This window comes from Schistocerca piceifrons, chromosome 2 (assembly GCF_021461385.2).
Source record: "Schistocerca piceifrons isolate TAMUIC-IGC-003096 chromosome 2, iqSchPice1.1, whole genome shotgun sequence".
Taxonomy (NCBI): Eukaryota; Metazoa; Arthropoda; class Insecta; order Orthoptera; family Acrididae; genus Schistocerca; species Schistocerca piceifrons.
Window position 1 is genome coordinate 452843738 of NC_060139.1, and position 23052 is coordinate 452866789.

Genomic DNA, 23052 nt, shown 5'->3' on the forward strand with positions numbered 1-23052 from the left:
ATACTGCTCATGTTCACTTTAGGGCCCTGGTGGTGGTGTGAGTAATGCAGGACCAAACCTTTTGAATAATGCGGGATTAAATATAAACAGCATGAGCCCAGCTATTATGCAAAAGATGCTCAGCCAACAGCCACCCCCAACACCACAGCAGGCTCACCCTGGTGCTGCTGCCCAGGCAGCCGTGCAGCAGCCCACAGGTGCGGGTGTTGGTGTGGGCGCATTCAGCTCACCTGCAGCTGCGGCGGCTGCTGCTGCTGCACGTGCACCCCAGGCGCAGCCAACTGCTACTCAGTTACGCATGCTTGTGCAGCAAATACAGATGGCCGTTCAAGCTGGCTACCTCAATCATCAGGTACGTATTGTTTACTAATTGAACAGTGCAAAACTTGAAAGTTTAGTTTGCAACACTATTGTAAATGGATGTTTAAAGATCTAGAACACTTAGTAATTGGTGACACAGAAAGCTCTATCTGAGGGTTCTAAATTCTCAGTTACAAGCAAGAAGAGTCGCCAAATTTAGGTGTTTGTTTAATAAAAATCATGTTAAATTAGCAGTAAAAAAATAAAATGTAAAGAAGATGGACAGATTCATTTGGAATGAGAACTTCTGGCTGCTGCTCAAAAGTGCACACTGAAAAACGTCTACACTTCTTCACTTTAGTGTCTAGTTTCAGGCAAGAAGCAAGTGAGAACTTTCACTAATGTCGATAACGTAAGAAAACATGTTATTCTAGGCGCACATTTTGTGATGATGAATTTGAAGCCTTTCAACTTGCAGTGGTGGCTGAATAGCATGTTCATCACTGCCACACAGACCAGATACAGAGATTAGTCTTAGAGCAGTAATTATTAAACAACCCAGTATCAAGGTGTTGTACAACTTTGTGTTTCTACTCTTATTCTCACTGCATGCCTAAACCCAAAATCGGTAATGCTTTGCTTTAAAGTGCTGGAACAAAAAAAAAAAAAAAAAAAAAAAAATTAAATTAAAAAAAATGCTGTATTGCAGTGATTAAACTAAACTGTTAGCATTATGCTTGATAATGGCTTCCTTTTTAATGTGTAATTGAATGCATTGGTGCATTGCTATTCCATATTTAGTCTTGTGTGTTACATGTTTGTTTCCTGCTCTTTCAGATTCTTAACCAACCATTGGCTCCACAAACTTTGATATTGTTAAATCAATTGCTGCAGCAGATAAAGGCCTTGCAGAACTTGATGCAACAACAAGCTGTTGTGCAAGTGCAACCCCATAAGAATAGTTCCAATGCCGTTCTGCAAATTTCTGTGCAAATAACGAAGACTAAACAGCAAATTACAAATTTGCAGGTACACTTTGAATACCTTTTTTGATTAAAATTTCATTACAGAGTCTACTTTTATTGATAAAAATGTTACCACTAAAGTGTAGAGCAAATAAAGTGGCCTGTGTCATGTTCACTAAGACTGCAGTCTTTACACACTTGAATGTCCCTTTAAAGCTATCTAAAATATTTATTCCAATTTCTTTTAAAATACATTCTGTTGCTTTCAGTTTATTAATGAATACTGCAGGTAAAAAAAAAGGAGGGACGCTATAGTAAAAATCATGTTTCGGATATTTCATGCAGACTATCTCATTGTTTCAAACAGATGAACACTTCTTGGGAACTTGTCTGGTGGTTATATGTTTTATTACCTGAACCATAACAGACACACACAGGAGATCACTAGTTGTTTTCTATATACAACATGAATAATGCACTATTGAATACTTGATCGCATATTGATTCTAGAATGTAAGAAAAAGATGAAGTTCAAATTAAAAATAAATAGTTCTGTTCTTTCCAACTCACATGAAAGCGGATTTGTTCCTGCTCATATTTTCATGTAACCCATCGAGTGTAGATATAACAGTTAACTCATCTTGTGAAATTTTTTCAGATAAAGTGCTAAAGTGTTGACATTAACTCATTTCAAAACATAGTACATCAACTGAATTATTAAACTTTTTCTGCATTAATAACTGGCTCATGTCTGGTTTCAGTATTTTTGGGTTTGAATGAGACATTTGTTGGAAGTTGCATACCATTGTTTTGTTCATTTGTGGATGGTCTATGTCGTCTTTTGTTCGTTCATTTGAATTAGTTGTTCTGAAACTCATTCAGTTTATATGAGAGATGTTTTTACGTATGTGCATTTACTCAGAATTTGTTCTTCATGTGACATTGCTTTCATATTTGTCAAGTCCAGGCTTACATTCCTTCATTCCTTCTTGTTTGAAATAATAGAAATAGTTGCATTTTGCAAATTTGGTAGATGTTACAGCGGTGGTGGTGGTGGTGGTGGTGGTGGTGGGGGTGGTGGGGGGGGGGGGGCAGCAAATGTCGGATTAAGTCTTTACGTATGCTGTGACTACTTCATATAGTAGTAGGAAGTTGTTTTTGAAAATTTTGTCACTCTTACTTGTGCGTTTGTTGCCACTTGGTAAGGAATCTTTATTTAATTGTTGTTTAATTAGGATATTGTTTTCTTTGTGACTGTTCCCTTTGCTGTGTAGTAAGGTGAGGTTTCTAATTTAAGACGATGTGCTACTAAGTGATTATCATGTCATGCATTATGTGAGGAGATCTCATATCTTTTCATTTATATGATCATAAATATTTTTCGTTTTTACTGCTTGGTATCCCAGGGTGGTGCAAAATAGGCCTTAGAAAGTTTTTGTCTGCTAGACATAATATGGAGTGATAGATTCTTATCATATTTATGGCAACCTGAAATTTAATAGAAATATTTTCAAAGTTATCTTCTTCTGCAGCAGCGAGTCTGCAAAATTTTGAACTGAATTCCATAATGAATTACCAAAGATCACAATTTTCGACTACACAGATCTTTCTGCAAATGGCAGTACAAAGGTACTGGAGTGTTGCAAGGTACCTCTGAAGACTGTCCTTTAGATAGTTATAGAACAGTTATGGCATATGATTAAACCACTTCAGACACACTTTCTAATGCCTTTCACCCTGCGCATAAAATAGGGATAGGATACAGCAGTACCTACACTTACTTTTCCTTCTCTACTCATAAAAAGGAAAATCCACCAGCCTTTGGTTCCTAAAGTGTTTTGTTTATGTTAAATCATAGTTGCTTCATATCACAGAAGTCGTGTGATGTAGAGCTCTGAATTTACTGTAGTGCGTAGAATTTAAAGAAACATGCAAAATTCCCAAAGAAAATACTTCGGGTGTGCAGCAGTGATTACAGTTTTTATTGGTGACTATAATGTAGTCAGAATTGTCACATTCAGGACTTACGTTTTGTCGTAAGTCAAGGTAGTAATTGTCTGGCAGAATTAAAAAGTCTCTAAAGTTGGAGAATGTGTTATCGTAATTTATTTAACAGTGCACATCGGTATTTATGGTATGGACTAGGTGGGTTTTATGCTTATATATTTGTAGATTCATTTGAGTTATGCTTCATCATAGATAGCTGTTAATGCTATCTTATGGTTAATAACCAATGTTATCTTCAATTTGATTTACTGATGCAGGAATATCTAAGACTATCTGTTCATGCTCTGGCTTATGCAAGTAGGAGCTCATGAGTTTGCTGCTGCAGCTGCTACTGTAAAATATGTTTATGAGAAATCTTAACTCTGGTTGATGATTTATGTTTGATGACTGTTCACTTAATTATGTTCCTTTATGTTGTGCCTGTCACTAAAAGTGTTGGCACTATTGTGCAAACAACTGAATCAAATCACTTGGCAAAAACATACCAACAAATGATATTTTAAATCTTGATTATGTGGTGTTATGCAGACACTAAAGCAGAAATGGTTGCTATATACTGATCCTATACTAGATTCTTGACAGAGGGGGGCAGGGCATGCCTACAACTTTATTTAGAAGTCTTGTCAAAATACAGTTTTTCTGAATGGGAACATCCATAATGCCAAAATCAGTTTGAAGGAGGATGGAAGCACTTTCCATATTGGAAAATTTATTAAAACACTATGTGATGGAGTGACTGATGACTTCACTGTATAGTGTCTTTTTAATCCCACTAGTGACTCAGTTTATATTAAATTAATACTTGTTCCATATATCATGAATACAAAATTTTGTAGTGATGTGGTACGTGTCAGTTTAACATAAGTTTTCTTTACACAGTATAAATTTCTCTCTCTCTTTTTTACAGTTACTACTTCATATCTAAAAATTCATGTATTGAATAGAAAGAATCGTCATTCAGAAATTCTTTTCATTTGGTATTAAATGTTTATTGCCTGTCAGTCAGACATTAAATGCTATTTGGGAAATGACCAAAATTTTTGTGGCAGCGTAATTCACTCCTTTCTGTGCCAAAGTCAGATATAATCCAGACTAGTGAAGATCATCCTTTCTTCAGTGTTGTAGCTGCTACACACTTCGCTTTTAGTTTTGAATTGGGATGGTAACAAATTTCATAAGCGAATATATGTATCACGAAGGCACTGTGAATATCTGGAGTTGCATAAATAAATTTTTGCAAGGTGGTCTTTGGTTGCCTCCAGCCATTATTTTGATTACAAGCTTTTGTTCAATCATTAAGAGAAAATCTTAATGATGAATTACCCCAAAATATGTTGTCGTATGAAAGCAGGGAATGAAAATAGGCATAGTAGGCTAATTTACTGATATGTTTATCACCAAAATTTGCAATAACCCTAATAGCATAAATAGCAGAACCTAACCGTTTAAACAGATCATCACTGTTTTTTTTTTTTCCCCCAATTCAGTTTCTCATCAATGCAAACACCCAGAAATTTCAAATATTCTGCCTTAGCAATAGACTTCCGTTCAAAGTCTATATTTATCAATGGTGTTATGCCATTTACTGAACAGAACTGTATATGCTGTCTCTTCTCAAAATTTAATGAAAGTGCATTTGCAGAGAACCACTTAATAATGTTCTGAAAGACATTACAATTTCCTCAGCTGATCCTTGTTTGTTGGGTGTGATTATTACACTCGTACCATCAGCAAAAATAACTAGCTTTGCATCTTCATGAATATAGAGTGGCATGTCATTAATATCTATTAAGAACAATAAGGGACCCCAGATTGAACCTTGTTGGACATCATTCTTAACACCTTCCCGGTTGCAGTAGTAGTAGTAGTAGTAGTAGTAGTAGTAGTAGATATTCTGCCTTATGGCAGGTCTTGTCATGGATTAAGCCTCTTCATCTTTTGTCTGTCTATAGCTAACCTTTCATTTATGAATATTTGTCTCCTTTGATATTATCCAGCATTTTATATCTCCTTTTTCCTCTTCCCCTTTTTCCCTCCACCATTCCTTCTATTCCTTCCTTCAATAAACAGTCCCTCCTCAAACAATGTCCAATCCAGTTCCGTATGACTTTCAGCATGCTTCTTTCTTCTCCAACTCTCCTTAATATTTCTTGATTCCTTACTCGGTCTTCTCATTCCACTTTTTCCATTCTTCTCCATATCCACATCTCTTGTGCCTTCAGTTTTCCTTTTCTTCCTTCCTCAATTTCCAGGTCACCGCACCATACAGTTCAATGCTCCAGATGTTACACTTGGCAAGTCTTTTCCTCAGATCTTTGTTTAGTAGTCTGCAAAGTAATTTCTATTTCCTCTTGACTCCTCCTTTTGCCATTGCAATTCTTTTCGTAATTTCTGTTGAGCAATATATTATTAGACTTTTCAAGTAATTGAAGTTACTCATTCTATTTCCTCTTCCCCTATTTTCGTACAGCATTTTCTCCCCTTTCCTCCAGTTACCATGCTTTTCATTTTCTTCTTGTTAATCTTCATTCCATATTCTTCTAATTTTGTGTTTAGACTGTCTAACATTTGTTCCATCTACCTTGCACTCTCTGCCATCACAACCATGTCGTCTGCAAATCTTACACACTCCACTCTCTGACACACCCCCCCCCCCCCCCCCTCCAATACAAACTCCTCTCCTTCCACCAAACCTTTCACTAATAATTTCCTCCAGATAGATATTGAACAGTGTTGTTGATAAACAACCACCTTGTCTTACACCTCTTCCCAGTTCAATTTCTTCACTCATCACACCTCCTATTCTTACTCTTACTCTTGCTCTCTGGTTCAAATATAAATTTCTAATTAGCTGTCTATCCGTCCAGTCAACTCCATGTTTCCTTAGGATTTCCATCCGTTTGTCCCATCTGATCAAAAGCCTTCTCAAGATCAATGAACACAACATACACCTTCCTTTTCTTCTCCATGTACCTCTCCCCTATCACTCTCAGTAGCCCAGTGGCATCTCTAGTTCCCACTCCTCACCTAAAACCAAATTGTTCATCTCCTATTACGTAATTCAACTTTCCATATAGCCTTCTGTTGAATGTCCTCAGCAAGACTTGGTCTGCATGCAATATCAGATTTACTGTTCTATGTTCCTCACACTTTTTGCTGTTCTTTTTCTTTTCTGTAGTTATTAAGATACTTCCTGTAAAGTCCGTATGACACAATTCAATCAACTCCCTTTTCCCTTCTTTCTCCAATGACTTTAACAGCTCCACAGGAATCTCATCAATTCCCAACGCCTTTCCATTTCTCATCTCCTTCCTAGATGCTGCAACCTCACTAGTTAGTATTGCATTTCCTTTGTCATCATCTGCAACTTTATCTTCTTCTTCTATCCCAAGCTCTTCTTCACTTGGTCGGCTGTCTGCAGCGTACAGCCATTGTGTGTATTCTTCCTATGTTTTCATTATTTCTTGGGGTTCACTCACAATTTTACCAACTGCTGCCTCTACTTCCTTCAGTTCATTGTTGTTTCTCTTTTCCCTGAATGTCAAATCCATTGCTTCTTTGTACATCGTATTTTCCTTCTTTCTCTAATTTCTCAAACTTTTCTGTTAGCCATTTCTCCTTTGCTTTTTCTGTCTCCCCTCTTAATTCATTATTTAACCTCCTGTAGTTGTCCTTCCCTTCTTCTGTGTTTACAGTTTTCAATTTCCTGTGGTCATCCATCTTGGTTATCATATCTGGTGTTACCCATTCTTTCTTTACTTTTTTCCTCTCCTTGACTCTAAAGTGTTTCCTTAGCTGCCTTTTTAATCCCATTTTTAAAACAATCCCATCTTCCTTCTGTGCATTCCGTTTCCTGTCCTTGCATCATGATTTCACAATATGCATTCTCTAATTTTTCTCTGGCACTGTGCTGATTTTTGCAGACTAGCGGTACTGTTAATTTCAACCTTCTGCATTCTTCCAGTATCTAGAAAGATTTCTTGATTCTCACAGTCAAAAGCCTTTGAGAGGTCACAAAATATCCCAGTGATTGATGTTGGGTTATTCATAGCATTTAATGTTCGATGAGTAAAAGCATATATAGCATTTTCTGTTGAAAAGCCTTTCTGAAAACCAAACTGACATTTTGTTAGTACTTCATTTTTACAAATATGTGATGCTACTCTTGACTACAATACTTTCCCAAGAATTTTAGGTAAACCTGTCAGAAGTGACATTGGACAGTAGTTGTTAGCATCAGACCTATCCCTTTTTATGCAGTGATTTAACAACAGCATATTTCAGTTTATCTGGAAAAATGCTGTGTTTCAGTGAGCTGTTATGGATGTGGTTGGGAACAAGCGTGTAGTACTGTGTTGGAAAAGCCATCAATTCCAAGTGAACTTTTACTTTTGAGTGAATTTATTTTCTTAATTTCAGTAGGAGAGGTGGGTTGAATTTCAATTTTATCAAATTGCCTTGCATTGTCTAATGAACAGCTGGATCCTATTTTCTCTACAACACATACCCCATGGCAGAAATATAGTGGGAACTGTAGATACATTTAGAATTTTAATTGACAAGATTAATATGTGTGGCCTAAGAAGGTAGTGTGTAGTGTTGAAGAGTATGGAAAAGGAATATGTGAAATATTGTGAGATGTCTGAAGTTGATTAGACACATGGAGCTCCACAGGCTTTGTTATAAGAAGTAATTTACCCATAGTATTGTGTGATGCAATATATGGTTGCCTTTCCAAGTTTCTTTCCCTGTTACTAAGAGTCTGTCTTAATAATAATACAACTGCAATGTAATTCAGTCATAAATAGGATTTGAAAAGTGATTGAGTTGCTTACATGGATTTTTTTATGTGAGTAAAATAACTACTTGAAAAACATTTAAATTACTAGATCTAATAAAGAGTAGGAATCTTCTTAACCTGAGTAGGAATCTTCTTAACCTGTTTGTTTTTATGTTCCCACCAGAACCAGATAGCATCACAGCAGGCAATCTATGTGAAACAGCAGCAGCAACAACACCAGCAGCAGCAACAGCAGCAGCAACAACAGCAGCAGCAGCAGCACCAACAACAGCAACAGCAGCAACAACAGCAGCAGCATCACATTGCCGCTGTGCAAGGGGCACAGCAGTCTGAATTTTTCAAATCTACGCTGCATGATCAGATGATGCTACCTCACAAGTTTGCTGATCTCACAATTGCTACAGATCCAACTGCGCAGATGGTTAGTCATTTATTCATTCTGTGAGTGAATGATTGGAGAAAAGTCCCACCTCAAAGAGAAAATTTGTGGGGGCAGCAGTTTCCTAAACTGTATTATAAATGGTTATCAATAGCAAGCATAAAGACCACAGGCTTTGCAGTTACAGTAGTTCATAAGCTCCATTACCTGTGAAATAGTCCTCTGTTCTACATCTTTTCTTCTCTTCATTGCCGAAACTCTGCACTTCTAACATTGTTTCGCATAACACACCAAGCTAATAGCAGTGTGCATTACAACTGAAGGTAATTATTGTTGTTGCCAGATACTGTGAATTACAAACAGTTTAACATGACCTGAAAATTGGAAACATTAATTTCTCTGATTCATTTGTGGCTGAAGTGTTGGTGACACACCTCATACCCCATTAAATAAGTACAATTAACTTTTGGATCTCAAGGGGGGAAACCTGCTGGGCTATTTCACTTGCATGTGGAATTACATAATAATTAATTTCCTGGCATGTTATTACATGAGATATGACTGCACTTCTAGATGGCCAGACATCTGAAATGTGGAGTTTGTGGGGAGTGGATAAGTGATACGAAGATATGTGGGTAAATATGTCACTGGTAAAAGACAGGAACTGTTGAGATTTACACTGATTCAGTATTCACTGAATAGACAAATCGTGAGCAAGAAGTGCATAATCACACAGTCCAAGAGTAGTCGGGGTCCGAGGTGGCAGTCGTTATCACAAGGCAGCCAGCGTCATATGTGGATCTTATAGAGCACCAGTGAGAATTGACATTCCCAGCAGAGCAACTGCTTATATCAGCCAAGTTGGCCATGGGGTCCTGTCAGTTGACATTGTGATCGCCTCGAGGGCATAGCTTCTTTCTCGTTTTTGTCTTGTAATGACCACTTGCTATGTCATTGGCAGTGCAGGCAGCAAGTTTGGATCAAATTTGGACAGTTGCAATAACTCTCTCTCACTGTCTTGGTTGGTTACATAAGTAACAGTTGTGTGTTATATAAACAGCAATTGTAAAATTCCCATTTGAAGTCTGTACAATCTAGAATCTGCATGCCAATCGGGCAGAATTACTGTGAGCATTGAGAGAGTCACCCTACCGACACATCACGTTGAAGGTACCCATTTGGTAAAACACTGTGTTCTGCTGCATGAAGAAGTCCACAACAGTGGATTCTGACAGACATGTTGTCCCATAAAAATTATTCATTCTCCTACGGATGTCTGTTGGTATTTGTCCTTTGTCAGCCAAGGAAACAATAACAGCACATTAGTTCTGTTTCAAAACAATGTAATAATGTCCCATAGTTCACGTTTCTCCATTTACTGGATGCACGTTGTAAAGACATGAATGCCACACAAATCGCTTGCCTACATGTTGGTGCTTATATACTCACCTTGGAGTTGCCCTGTGTTGCATGTACTCTGCAGCAACTAGAATATTAAGACTGTATGTTTGTACACTTGACATTCAAAGCAGTGTCTCCAACATAAAAATCAAGCAACTTACGTCGCACCATAATATGCAAAAATGTGGATTGCAAACAGACTTCTACCTACACCCTGGCATTCTGATTTTTTTTATGGTCATTGTACTAAGAGGCATATTTTAAACCCAAACTTGAATGCATGAGTGATACAAAAGTAAAATAAAATCACATTCCCCTGTTTCATAAGGTTGCATGGCTTAACTCAAGGCTGTAACTTTACCGTTGACCTCATCTTAATGCAGTTTGAAATTTTCGGCTAAAAAACTATGACCTAATTTATAGACTGTAAGAATTGACTATTGATTACTGCCATTTATTGCATTAATATTTTAGTACAGCCTGTTAGAAAATTAAAGAAACAACTGCACAGCCTTGTGATGGAAATTTAAGCTAAAAATGTGTTTACTATTTGTTTCTTATCTATTCCTTTAAACCTACTGCTAAGTTGCTGTGACATTGTTCATATGCCAGTTTCATTGGGGCCATCAGAAATATTTGTTACATTCTCAAATAAAGAAATTTGCTGTGTGTCCTGTTTGTACAGATAAATAAGACTGATTAATGAATGTGGATCCTTCCTAACATTGGCTTTCATGAGTTGGTCTCATGTTATTTTCCCCCACAAATCTAAGACTGACAACAAGAGGTAGTGAGGATGCTGTAATGTTGCAGTTGTAGTCCTTAGTTCTCATACTATTAGTTTAGGTTTTAAATTATCTATCTTTTGCTGTTGTGTAACTTTACTTTCTATTTCACAGCCATCATCTTATCAGACCAGTCAGCAGTCCCGCCTGAATCAGTGGAAACTGCCATCTCTGGAGAAAGATCAAGACGTGACCAGTAATGAATTCAGCAGAGCTCCAGGCACAACTACTAAGACTGCACTTCCTCAGAGTCATTCTTCACCAAATATGAATCCTCTCCTCGGACCTAGTGATGGGTAATTTTTCTTTATTTGTATTCATTATATAAGTTTATATTTGTAGGTCTATAGTTGTTGTTGAGCACCAACCAAAAGGGACACTTAACAATAATTTTCTTGAGTAACCCACTCTGAAACAGGAAACAGTGTTGTGACAGATTTATAAAATTTAGTTTGCTTTGCCACAGTTTTGTTGCAAGCATTGGAAGAGTATGTAAGAAGGGTCCCTGAATTAAGAGGAGGCATGTTTCCCCTTGTCATTGTGCGAATGAATATTGCCATGACCACTTATTTTTTGACATTTCCATTTTGGCTTCAGAAATAGGTGGTGGTTGATTCGTTTAAAACTACCTTAGCTCTAAGCTTTAAGAAGCAACTGAGCTGAATAAGTTTCAAACAGGTTAGTATAACTTCTCCATGCATCTTGACTTGGTTGAATAGTTCATGATTTACTTTTACCTTAGCAGTCTGATTCCAGTATTGATTTTTGTGCATATGAGATCACTGCTATCAAGAAAGAAATTCAATATTTTTATGTCGTTGCACCCTGTCTGTTAATCTGTTAAAAGCAAGTGAAAATAAGGCTTGCATAAACCACAAAGTTAAAGTTTGTTAAGTGTAATGCCTGAAGGGAAACACTAGCTTTATTTTCATTGTGTAACATTCTGTAGTTTGTATAATGTTGTTGCTCAATACTCTTTGTGTTTGTTTAGAAATTTCAAGCACAGCATTTGTAATCTTTTTAACTGGTCAAAATTTGGACTGCATGGAAAGGAGATAAAGCTTTTCGTAATCATAAGTTGTGTTTAAGTAAGACCTAATTTTTAGAGAAGAGTGTACCATTTGAAGCATTTGTCAACAATGGGAGGAGGGAACAGGTGGAACTGAATATTTATCTAGACTGATATTGAATTTAGCAATATTTTTCTGAAGCTGTGTAATTAAAAGAACAGTAGGACTCTCTTCTGGTTGTAGGCTGATTATTGTTCTGGTGGAAAACATATTTCCTAATTAGCACAGCACCAAGCATATGTATTATGGACATTCTTATTGATACAAATGTTTCAGCATAAATTTTGTATACTTCAGCTATTGCAATGAATTCATCCACTAACCTCACAGTTGTGTGCCCAAGTTAACAACTTTCCACTGTTAGGCAATCTGCATTAGAGGAGGTGTAGTGAGGCTTTCGGTGTCCACTGAAGACTGCTCAGCCTATAAACCTAAGCATTATAAGATTGTGAGTCTTTCTTCATCTTTCCACCCATTTTGCCACCTGAGGACCATGTTAATTTGGATCAGCTTGTTATCTTTTTTTTATTCTTGTCTAGTATCCTTTCACCTTCATATTTTGTAACATTCTTCTCCAATTCTACAGGAGCATACGGCAAACTGAAATTGTTATTTGAAAGCCACTATGCTCGAAATGTCATTTCCTGTATTCCCATTTTCTGCAGATGCTTTAGTACTCTGGATCCGCTATACTTTGGCTCTGCTGTTCAGAAGAAACTTCATTACCTGGTGAGTCAACATTTCCTGAACCATTCTGAGGTGTTTCAGAACAACATAAGTCCTTCATTTCCTGGCAGTGTCAGAGATCCTCTTCATCTGGTTGTACAATTCTTTGTTCACTTAGAATAATTGTCTCTTGTTCTTCGAGGTCCAAACACCCACCTGAGAGTATCCACTCCTGCAAAGGAGACTGGTTACAAATCTGTTGCGGGACCCATCCTAGAATACGTTTAAAGTGTTTGGTACCAATAGAAAATGGGATAATGGGGGATATTGAATTAACACAAAGAGGGGTAGCACAAATGACCACATGATTAATTGACTTGTGGGAGAGTGTCACAGAGATGAAGATGACATTTAGCCAGCAGACACTTGAAAGTAGGTGCAAGCTATCATGAGAGAGCCTGCTTACAAAGTTTCAGGTATTGTCTTCAACTGATGGCTCAAGGAATACACTACAAACCCCTAAGTATCACTCCTGCAGCAATCGCGAGGACAAGATTAGATTAATTATAGCATGCACAGAGGCTTTTAAACAACCATTCTTTTCCTGGGAATAACTCTGCCATGCACTCCATAATGGTTTGCAAAAGTATGGATGTAAATGTAGACGTAGAGAATACTTACTTCACAAGTTCTGGCCTCCTAAGTAACACTGTTCTTACAAGGTTAAGACTTTGTCGCATATAAGGCTTCAGGAGGGGGGGGGGGGGGGGGGGGGTTCACTGTCTGGTAATGTCTAAATTTTGCATTCAGAGAACGATTCTTCTTATTTTAGATGTTCATAATGAATTTGTATGCAAAAGCACTGTAATGTATTTCTGTTCCCATAGCTTCTTTTTCTGTCAGAACAGTTTCTACACATTCACCAAGATGTTTAAAATAATCCAGTTTCTGAATTTTCTTTCCAATGCCATCCTTCTAGGTGTTGTCTTGATATTAGTCATGTATATTCTCTCTTCTCAATAGGCATTTGTAGACGAGAAAGTCGCTGGATTTAGGGGGTTGATTACTTGCGTCATCTGCTTCATATCACAATGCCATCTGTCAATGCCAGACAGTCCATCTGTCTTCATTTTCATCTTGCATTCCAATTGTAATTAACTCACTCCTTTCACTTGGTGTCACCATTTCGTGATCACCTGATCAATTGCACAGTTAAAGAGCAAGGGGGAGACTTTGCCTGAACTAGACACCGGATGTTTAAAGTCTGTTTAATCAGTTCACTGGTTTTACTGTCTAAACTCACTTCCTCCATAATTTAGAACAATGTTTATCTATTTGCTGTGTCACAGACTTTCTTGATGTCTACGAATGTGAACACAAAATTCTTGCTTCTCTGTTTGTGATACAAAATTATCAGTTTCAGTTTGAAGGTTTATTCCATACATGATTTGTCCTTCCTAAAGCCTCCTTGGCACACCAATTAATGGATTTAGTTGTCTTTTCATTCTGTGCAGAATGTCTTTTCACAAGATCTCACAGTTCACTAGTACTAACAATATTCCTCTGTAGGGTCCATTGGCGTCCTGATTTGATTCATCTTAATTGTAACTGAATATTTTAGATGCTGCTTCAGTTTCTTGAATGAAAGTACTTGGCCAAGATCAGACAGTTTCCTTCTTTGTTACAGGGTGTATACGACCCGGGACAACCGGGAAATCCGGGAAAAACCCGGGAATTTTTCGGAATTCCGGGAATTTTTCATTGTTTTAGCTTTCAGTTAAATTTTTGTAATTTTGACTGCAGAATTGATTCTCTAGCAAAGAATGTTATTGTATCCTGCTACTGGAGAATGAGACTGCAGCAATAACATATAAACGAGAGGGGAAAAAAATAAAACTTTAGTGGCAAAGGAAAAGTGCAATTTACAACAACAAAACACCGTGCACGCACAGGCGTCTGCAAATAGCAAAAATATGTCAAAGGCCGTAGGGCGCAGACTGTAATTCTTCATAACAATAAACTGCTTGCTATGAGCATGACGTCACAACTGTTCACATTAGGTTTGTTTGACCAGTTGCCAGAGGTATGTTGCGCATGCGCATTTGACTCGGGTATAAGCAGTACCTTCTCCTGCTTCCCGCTACTTGAAGTTTGGCTGTTAGCTGTATCTGTAGTAGCAGCAAGCAGCCAGGTGCAAATGAGAAAATTTTTCTCACGTGCCCTAGCCGCCAGATTCGCGCTTGCACAGAGTTGTTCAGTTGTGGTGGGGAGGGGGTTAGTCTCCACGTGACCCGTGTTTATGTTACGTGATTTCGCTGCTTCTCTTCGTGTACAGCTCCCACGTCGAGTGAAAACAAAACTGATTTCTGTGGCCGGGAGCTATCAAGTGAATTAAAATACATTCACATAATTACGGAGGGCAAAAATATATTATTAATTTCAGTCTTCTGATTTTATTTTATTGACAAGTTAGTAGCAGTCAGGCATTAATCGCCTTGCAGAACGATGAAGTTATTTTTGCAAGTTTGCTAAAGAAATTTGGCTTTATTAATCTTTCCGCTGAGGCCATCATTTTATTTGAAACGAAGTTTTTCATTCTACAGTATTGGCTAGTTCCAACTGTTCGCTGAATTTCAAGTGCACGTTATCATCTTCTGCCATGTATGGCATTATGCCATAATGAAGAACCAAAAATGAGATCGTAGAGTACTGGTACTCCAAGAAAATTTACATCCCAAAAACCACACTGAAAAGCTTAATATCACATGGGACCTACTTCATTGTGAATCTGGAAAAAGCCAATTGCCACTCCAAGCCCAATTATGCATTTTAGTATGGTTTACGATATTCTGATGCTCTTTGGTGTATCCTCTGATGCCCTGTTTCTTTTATGGTGTAATGTAAGCTCTCTTAGTGCTTTATACACACGAACGTGCGGGCTTCCTACACCACTACAGTTGCAGACGCACAATAATGCCTGTTTTCTGGCGCTCTCTGGCAACTGGTAAATCGAACCTATTTCTAACAGTCTCCAGATAGTATTGTGAACGGTGGTTAGAAAAGCGTTACTTTCAAAGTAAATTTCTTTTTACCCAAGATGAATTACGTTACATGTGAGAAAGTGGTATGGATCTCTAAATCACAGAGTGTTCGAAACTGAACAGTTTGAGGACCAGCCACTTCCAAGAATTTCGAGCCGAGACATTTATGTCATAATTTTAAATTTACTGGCACATTTGTGTGATGTATCTTAAAGTATAACACACGCAAAAAAGATCAATATTACATGTGAAAGCTTAGCTTCTATTTTAGCGTGTTAATCTTAGAGACCAATATTATATGTGAAAGCTTAGCTTTTGTTGTAGATATACGGCACTGTGTACATTAATGTAAACCGTTAACTTTTCCTCTTGTGTGTTCGTGCTATGTAACCAGTGATCTTGCTGTTGGCTGACTATAACAGGTGTCCTATGCTCTGAATAGCTGCTGTTGTCGGCTGGCGAGATCTCGTGGTTTGAGATATGACTCGCTTAAAAAAGGACATCGCAACCTCGGTTTCAACACTCTGGAAACTAACGCGCTGTGTTTGGTGCAATTCGAATTTATACTTTCGTAATACGAAAATATGCAGCGTGTATGTTGCTGCAAATCAAAGGTCTTTCCAAAACTTCTCTCCTTTTTTTTTTTTTATTAAAAGTCTCTCCAAAACTTCTCTTCCCGTCTTTCCTTTTTTTCCGGGAAGTTCTACGCGATTGTATAAAACGTTAACCATTCAAAGGATTGATAAGTTTTACAGTTCCGAGGGAAAATCTATGGAAAACCTACTGTCACTTAGCACAGAAAAAGTGTATTTTCGCCCAGGAAAAAGCATATTTTTTAAACGGGATATCCTGGAGAAGCAGATTCAGAAGGATGTAGGTTGCAGTAGGTACTGGGAGATGAAAAAGCTTGCACAGGATAGAGTAGCATGGAGAGCTGCATCAAACCAGTCTCAGGACTGAAGACCACAACAACAACATCCTGGAGAAATCCGGGAATAATCCGGGAATTTTTTTCCTTGTCCTCGTATACACCCTGTGTTACTAAAGCTGAGATTCATGGGATCATATCCAATTCAGTTAATCTCCAATGTACTGTAAAATTCTACTATATTGTTATTTCAGAAGAACTCTTTTTACATGAGTTAAACATTTATTCTATTATTTTCTGTGATTCCCTGTAGTTTTGCAATGCTTCTTTTTACTTCTTGGAAATTCTTTAGAGTTTCTGAATTTTTCTGAGACCACTAATAAACCCACTCTTTCTAACATTATTCTAATTACCACGTACATCTTCTCCATTTCTTTAGACAAACACCGAGTGAGATGGTGCAGTGATCAGCACACTGAACTTGCTGTAGAGATGACCGGGAAGAACCCTGATTGGAGAATTGGAGCATCAGGGTGGATTCTAGGCATATGAAATGTATTAAGCTCCAAAGAACTAGCTATTCTTCCACAGCCATTTCTTTGATTGATAATGGATCATTTAATGCTGCTTCTTATGACCCTGTGGCCTTCCTTCTCCTGGCTACATCCTGGGAGGAGAGCCAGGTTCGCTGGCTTGATGTGAAACGCTTTCCTCACTACCTGGTCTGCACTGATACTGACAGAGACATGTTTACTGCCACCAAACTGTTATGTCTCATGGAAAATAATGAAGACTAGTTTGACGAAGTGGCATGTCTCGGTTAGAAGCTGTCAGATTTACTGTTGATGACAACTACTTCTGCTGCCCAATCTGCTGCCCTTCATGCTTGTGACACTCTTGGTGACATCTCGGTGTGCGTTATTCCCCACCAGTCTTTGAATATGATTCAGGGAGTCATTTTTCATAGGGACCTCATCCTTCAAATTGATGAGGAACTTCATGCCAATATGGAATGACAGGGCGTTCATTTTGTTCGCGTGTTCAGGACGGTCGTAAAGACAATTGCATCGATATGGGTGCCTTTATCCTGGCATGTGAGGGAGGTACCCACCTGGAGGAGGTGAATTTTATGTGTAATCGGTGTGATGTGAAACCGTATGCCCCACCACCCACAAGGTGTTTTCTGTGCTTTCTTTTCATGCACATGTCTTCTCACTGTCCAGTGGACCCTCTATGTAGTGAATGTGGACACCCAATCTATTAGGGGAGCCCCTGTGTTTTGCTGCCCTTGTGAGTGAACTGTCATGAGCATCACTCTCCATGCATGCCAGATTGCCAAATGTATGAGAAGGAAAAAAACATACAGGAGTATAAATAAGCCTCTCCTGGATGCCTCCCCAGGCATCTCCGAGGCCAGAGGCCTGCTGCCACAATTCAGCCTTGAGACCCACAGGCCATGTGCCTCAAACTTCCCTGCTCTCTTTCTGTTCTGGGTCTTGCAGAAGCCTGCTCTCCCTCCATGCTCTGTCCTCCTCGACACATGAAAGAGAAGAAAAAGAAACATAAGTTCCTGGACAACGCCCTCTGGTGCCCCTGGAGATGCTATTCCTGTGGTGCCCCTGGAGTTATTGCAGTAGTTTTCCAGAACATCCAGAGAAGCAAAGGTGCAATTTTGTAAAATTTTTTAACTACTTGGCCCAATTTGTGCATTTGCCTGGAATTAAAAAAACAGAGTTTTCAACAGAAGTTGTAGAGAATTTAATTTTGGTAAAATGATGGTAATGATATTAGATAATCTGCTTTTTTACCGTAGCACAAGTGAATTCATGTTAAACCGGAAAAAACAAAGCTCAGTGTTAAGGAAGTTGTACAGCGTACACACAGTTTCATAATAAATGTTTAAAAATGTCTCCACCAAGTTCAGCATACTTAGCTGCACGTTAATGAATAGATTCTGTTGCGTGTTTCAGTTTCACAGGGTTGCTCTTTATTTTGTCTGTTGCATTCATAACGCGAGCAAGTAATGCCTCGCGTGTATTGACTTCGTTCTCATAAACTATGTTTTTCATACATACACAAATATCCACACAAAAATCCATTGGTTTTGAATCAGGTGATCTGGATGGTCACAGACGTGTAGCACCATGACCAATCCATTTCTGGGGAACATGTTCATTTAAATGTGTAGTAACAGCGTTGGTGAAATGAGGAGGTGTGCCATCATGTTGAAAATACACTCCTGGAAATTGAAATAAGAACACCGTGAATTCATTGTCCCAGGAAGGGGAAACTTTATTGACACATTCCTGGGGTCAGATACATCACATGATCACACTGACAGAACCACAGGCACATAGACACAGGCAACAGAGCATGCACAATGTCGGCACTAGTACAGTGTATATCCACCTTTCGCAGCAATGCAGGCTGCTATTCTCCCATGGAGACGATCGTAGAGATGCTGGATGTAGTCCTGTGGAACGGCTTGCCATGCCATTTCCACCTGGCGCCTCAGTTGGACCAGTGTTCGTGCTGGACGTGCAGACCGCGTGAGACGACGCTTCATCCAGTCCCAAACATGCTCAATGGGGGACAGATCCGGAGGTCTTGCTGGCCAGGGTAGTTGACTTACACCTTCTAGAGCACATTGGGTGGCACGGGATACATGCGGACGTGCATTGTCCTGTTGGAACAGCAAGTTCCCTTGCCGGTCTAGGAATTGTAGAACGATGGGTTCGATGACGGTTTGGATGTACTGTGCACTATTCAGTGTCCCCTCGACGATCACCAGTGGTGTACGGCCAGTGTAGGAGATCGCTCCCCACACCATGATGCCGGGTGTTGGCCCTGTGTGCCTCGGTCGTATGCAGTCCTGATTGTGGCGCTCACCTTCACGGCGCCAAACACGCATACGACCATCATTGGCACCAAGGCAGAAGCGACACCACTGGAGGCGGGCTGCACGATGTTGGGGCGTGAGCGGAAGACGGCCTAACGGTGTGCGGGACCGTAGCCCAGCTTCATGGAGACGGTTGCGAATGGTCCTCGCCGATACCCCAGGAGCAACAGTGTCCCTAATTTGCTGGGAAGTGGCGGTGCGGTCCCCTACGGCACTGCGTAGGATCCTACGGTCTTGGCGTGCATCCGTGCGTCGCTGCGGTCCGGTCCCAGGTCGACGGGCACATGCACCTTCCGCCGACCACTGGCGACAACATCGATGTACTGTGGAGAACTCACGCCCCACGTGTTGAGCAATTCGGCGGTACGTCCACCCGGCCTCCCGCATGCCCACTATACGCCCTCGCTCAAAGTCCGTCAACTGCACATACGGTTCACGTCCACGCTGTCGCGGCATGCTACCAGTGTTAAAGACTGCGATGGAGCTCCGTATGCCACGGCAAACTGGCTGACACTGACGGCGGCGGTGCACAAATGCTGCGCAGCTAGCGCCATTCGACGGCCAACACCGCGGTTCCTGGTGTGTCCGCTGTGCCGTGCGTGTGATCATTGCTTGTACAGCCCTCTCGCAGTGTCCAGAGCAAGTATGGTGGGTCTGACACACCGGTGTCAATGTGTTCTTTTTTCCATTTCCAGGAGTGTACATTTGCAATCACATAGCAAGTGGAACACCTTCGAGCAAGCGGGGCATTTCTTGTTGAAGGAATTGTAAGTATGTCTCGCCAGTTAGACGTCCTGGGAAACAGTTAGACATCCTAGGAAAATGAATAATCCAATAAAGTGTGTGTTGATTATACCACACCACACCACACCACACATTTATGCCAAATCACTGCTGGAAATTGTGATGCACTCTTGCATGTGGGTTTGCTTTAGACCATATATGCACGTTATGTAAATTGTTTATACCATCTCGAGTAAACTGTGCCTCATCAGTAAATAAAATGTATTGTGTAACCACCGATTGGTATTTAACCAGTTGTACAACTCCAAGTGAGGGGAGGATCTCACGGATGTAAATGATGCACTTTTTGTTTATGTTAAGGATACAGATTATTGTCTTCAGTGTACACCATACCTTAGATTGTGAAATGCCTAATCGTTGAGATGTGTTGTGTACTGGTACCCGGGCTACACTGAACAGCATCCATAATATCCTCCTCATTGTCTTCACGCATTGAGCGCTTGTACTGATTATGAATGCTACGTAGAGAACCTGTCTCCTGTAACATTCAAAATACTCCAAAAATGGTTCGTGCATTCGGAATCCTCAGAGTTGGATAACATATACGACATTCGTTAACTGCAGCCATAGCATTATCATCACTTTTGCCATAAACAAACACCATACCAGTATATTCCTGTGTTGTAAATTTGAAAGGCATCCCTATTTCATAAATAATCTGTAAACTACCCCAGTGGTCTTGCCGCAATGGTAACAATGGTTCCCATCAGATCACCGAAGTTAAGTGCTGTCGGGCTAGCACTTGGATGGGTGGCCATGGGCTACACTTTGCACCCTGCCAGGTTGTCAGTAGCATCCTTCCAGGTGGCCGTTGTACAGATCCATCAGTTCTCGCGGAACACTGTGGAGCCCATTTTGTAATGGCATTGGTGTCAGCCTCCTATCCAACTGCCTTTCTTGTGCAGAAAGAGCGGGCTAAAGCTTCCCACTTACTTTTTACCCCTTGTCAGGCAGAATCCTACAATAAACCTTTTACTGAATGGAAACTATTTCTGGCCCTTTCTTCTTCCCACAAATCAGACTCTGGTCCTGATTACATCCATTACCAGTTGCTTCAACATTTCAATCCTCCACAATGACAGCATCTCCTCCAGGCATTCAACCATATTTTGCTCCAAGGCATTTTCCCCTCTCAGGGAAGGACAGTATTGTGATTCCTGTCCTTCCAAGAGCAACAAGGATCCATCGTCCCTTGATAGTTACCATCCCATCAGTTTGACCGATGTCCCCTGCAAGTTACGTAAGCAAATGGTGGCTCGTCGGCTCAGTTGGGTACTTGAATCTCGGGTCCTTTTATCACCTTACCAGCATGGCTTTCTGGGGGGACAGTCTAAGATGAATCATCTGCTTTAATTGTAAACACAGTTTGGCAGGCCTTCCCTCAGCATCACCAACTTGTTGCAGTTTTCTTTGATCTTCGTAAGGCCTCACTTATGTCCATGTGTGTTCCTATCCCACTGGTCATTCAGAGTCCGGATTGACACCTTTTTCAACTTTCCATAAACCCAGGAGAATGGCATTCCACAGGGCTCCATATTGGTGTCTTTCTTTCTCTCATTGCTATTAATGAATGTGTGGCCTCTACTGGACCATTGGTCACCTCTGCTCTGTACGGGATGATTTCTGTGTTTGGACTAGCTCCCACTTGGTGGCCTCTGCAGAATGACGACTCCAGGGTTGTCTGGCATGCCTGTACATGGACACACTTGCACTGTTTTCAAAACTCTCTGCTTAGGTCAAGGGTGGTGCATTTTTGTTGCCATAATGTGGTCCATCCTGATCAGCAGCTGTGCCTGTTCGCCCACAACCTGACAGTGCACCTGCGCCTGCACCTGCACCTGCACCTGTCCCGTCCCGTCCCTTCTCCCACGACCCCTCCAGGGGGAGATTTGCGGCTTTGTCATATACCTTTTTGCACAATTGTGGCTTCGTAAACTTCACACAATGGAGACTCGCACCACATGGTGTTCTTCCTTCCGCATCTCCCGATGGGAATCAACCATCCTCTGCCATCTCGGCATCAGCCATAGTAGGTTGATCTGTCGTTTTTTACCCTGAAATGAGCTGCCCCTCATTTGTAGTTGCCCTGTCCCCACCCCCTCACAGTAATTCATTTTTTGCTGGACTGTCCTCCTCTTTTGGCCCTTCACACTAAATATACCCCTGCCCATCCTTGTCCTGGGTGTTAGCGGGCGGCCTCACACGGCTACATCTGTCCTGTTTTCTCCGTAAAAGTGATTTTTCCTCCAGTCCTTGAACTTCCCTCTGGAATTGGAGTTCATGGTTAACATTGGCATTGATTATGGAGGCCCCAGCCTTTGCCTCCACACTGGTCAGTACTGCCCCCCCCCCTTTCCCCAGGTTTTTCCTGGTCTTTTGTGCCATTTTGTTTTGCCTTTTCTTGTGTCTTCTTCGCCTGGTGTTGTCCCAATTTTGTCGTAATATTGCAGTTACGTGAAGATCAGGAAAGGTTGGTGGCAGTGATGGTGCTCCAACTCTTGTAGTGGTAGCATTTGTGGGGTGCCCTGCTCTTGCTTTTCCTCCTGCTCTCATTTTCTTTCCTCTTTCTGCTACCCTGACATTCATTTTACCTCTTCGTTTGCCCGTATTCCCTTCTCCTTGACTAGACTGTGCTGTTTGTGTTCCTCCTCCCTTGGTTCCTGCCACCTTGTGACCGATGGTCACCTCCCCCAATCAACCAACCAACTAATAATTCTGAGGGAAGGTCATCTACTCTCAATGCTTTGTTTCCACTTAGAGCTTCCATTGCTCTGTCAAATTATTCTTGTAGTATATCTCCCATATCAAATTATTCTTGTAGTATCAAAATACCCATCTCATCTCATTTACTTCCTCTTCCATGATTATAATATTGCTGTAAAGTTCATTTACTTTTTGTACCTCTTTTATGAATTCCTTTCCCCCTTCCCATATGAGCTCGTGATATTCACACAGTTGCTTTTCTCCAAATGCCTCTTTAATTTTCCTATTTGCTACATTTTCCATAGTCATGCATGCTTTGATTTTCTCCTTTCGTGAATCAAATTCTATATCTCCTGTCTTATC

General features: G+C 40.2%; 1 protein-coding gene across 1 annotated transcript in view; it reads left to right on the top strand.

Annotated features, from left to right (window-relative positions):
• LOC124774893 (protein Gawky) overlaps positions 1 to 23052 on the top strand; it is a 277306-nt gene that overhangs the window by 189829 nt on the left and 64425 nt on the right. Inside the window, exons 16-19 of the mRNA XM_047249552.1 lie at positions 23 to 352; positions 1138 to 1329; positions 8237 to 8494; positions 10753 to 10934. Of these exons, the coding sequence (XP_047105508.1) occupies positions 23 to 352; positions 1138 to 1329; positions 8237 to 8494; positions 10753 to 10934 (962 nt within the window). The remainder of the gene's footprint in view (positions 1 to 22; positions 353 to 1137; positions 1330 to 8236; positions 8495 to 10752; positions 10935 to 23052) is intronic.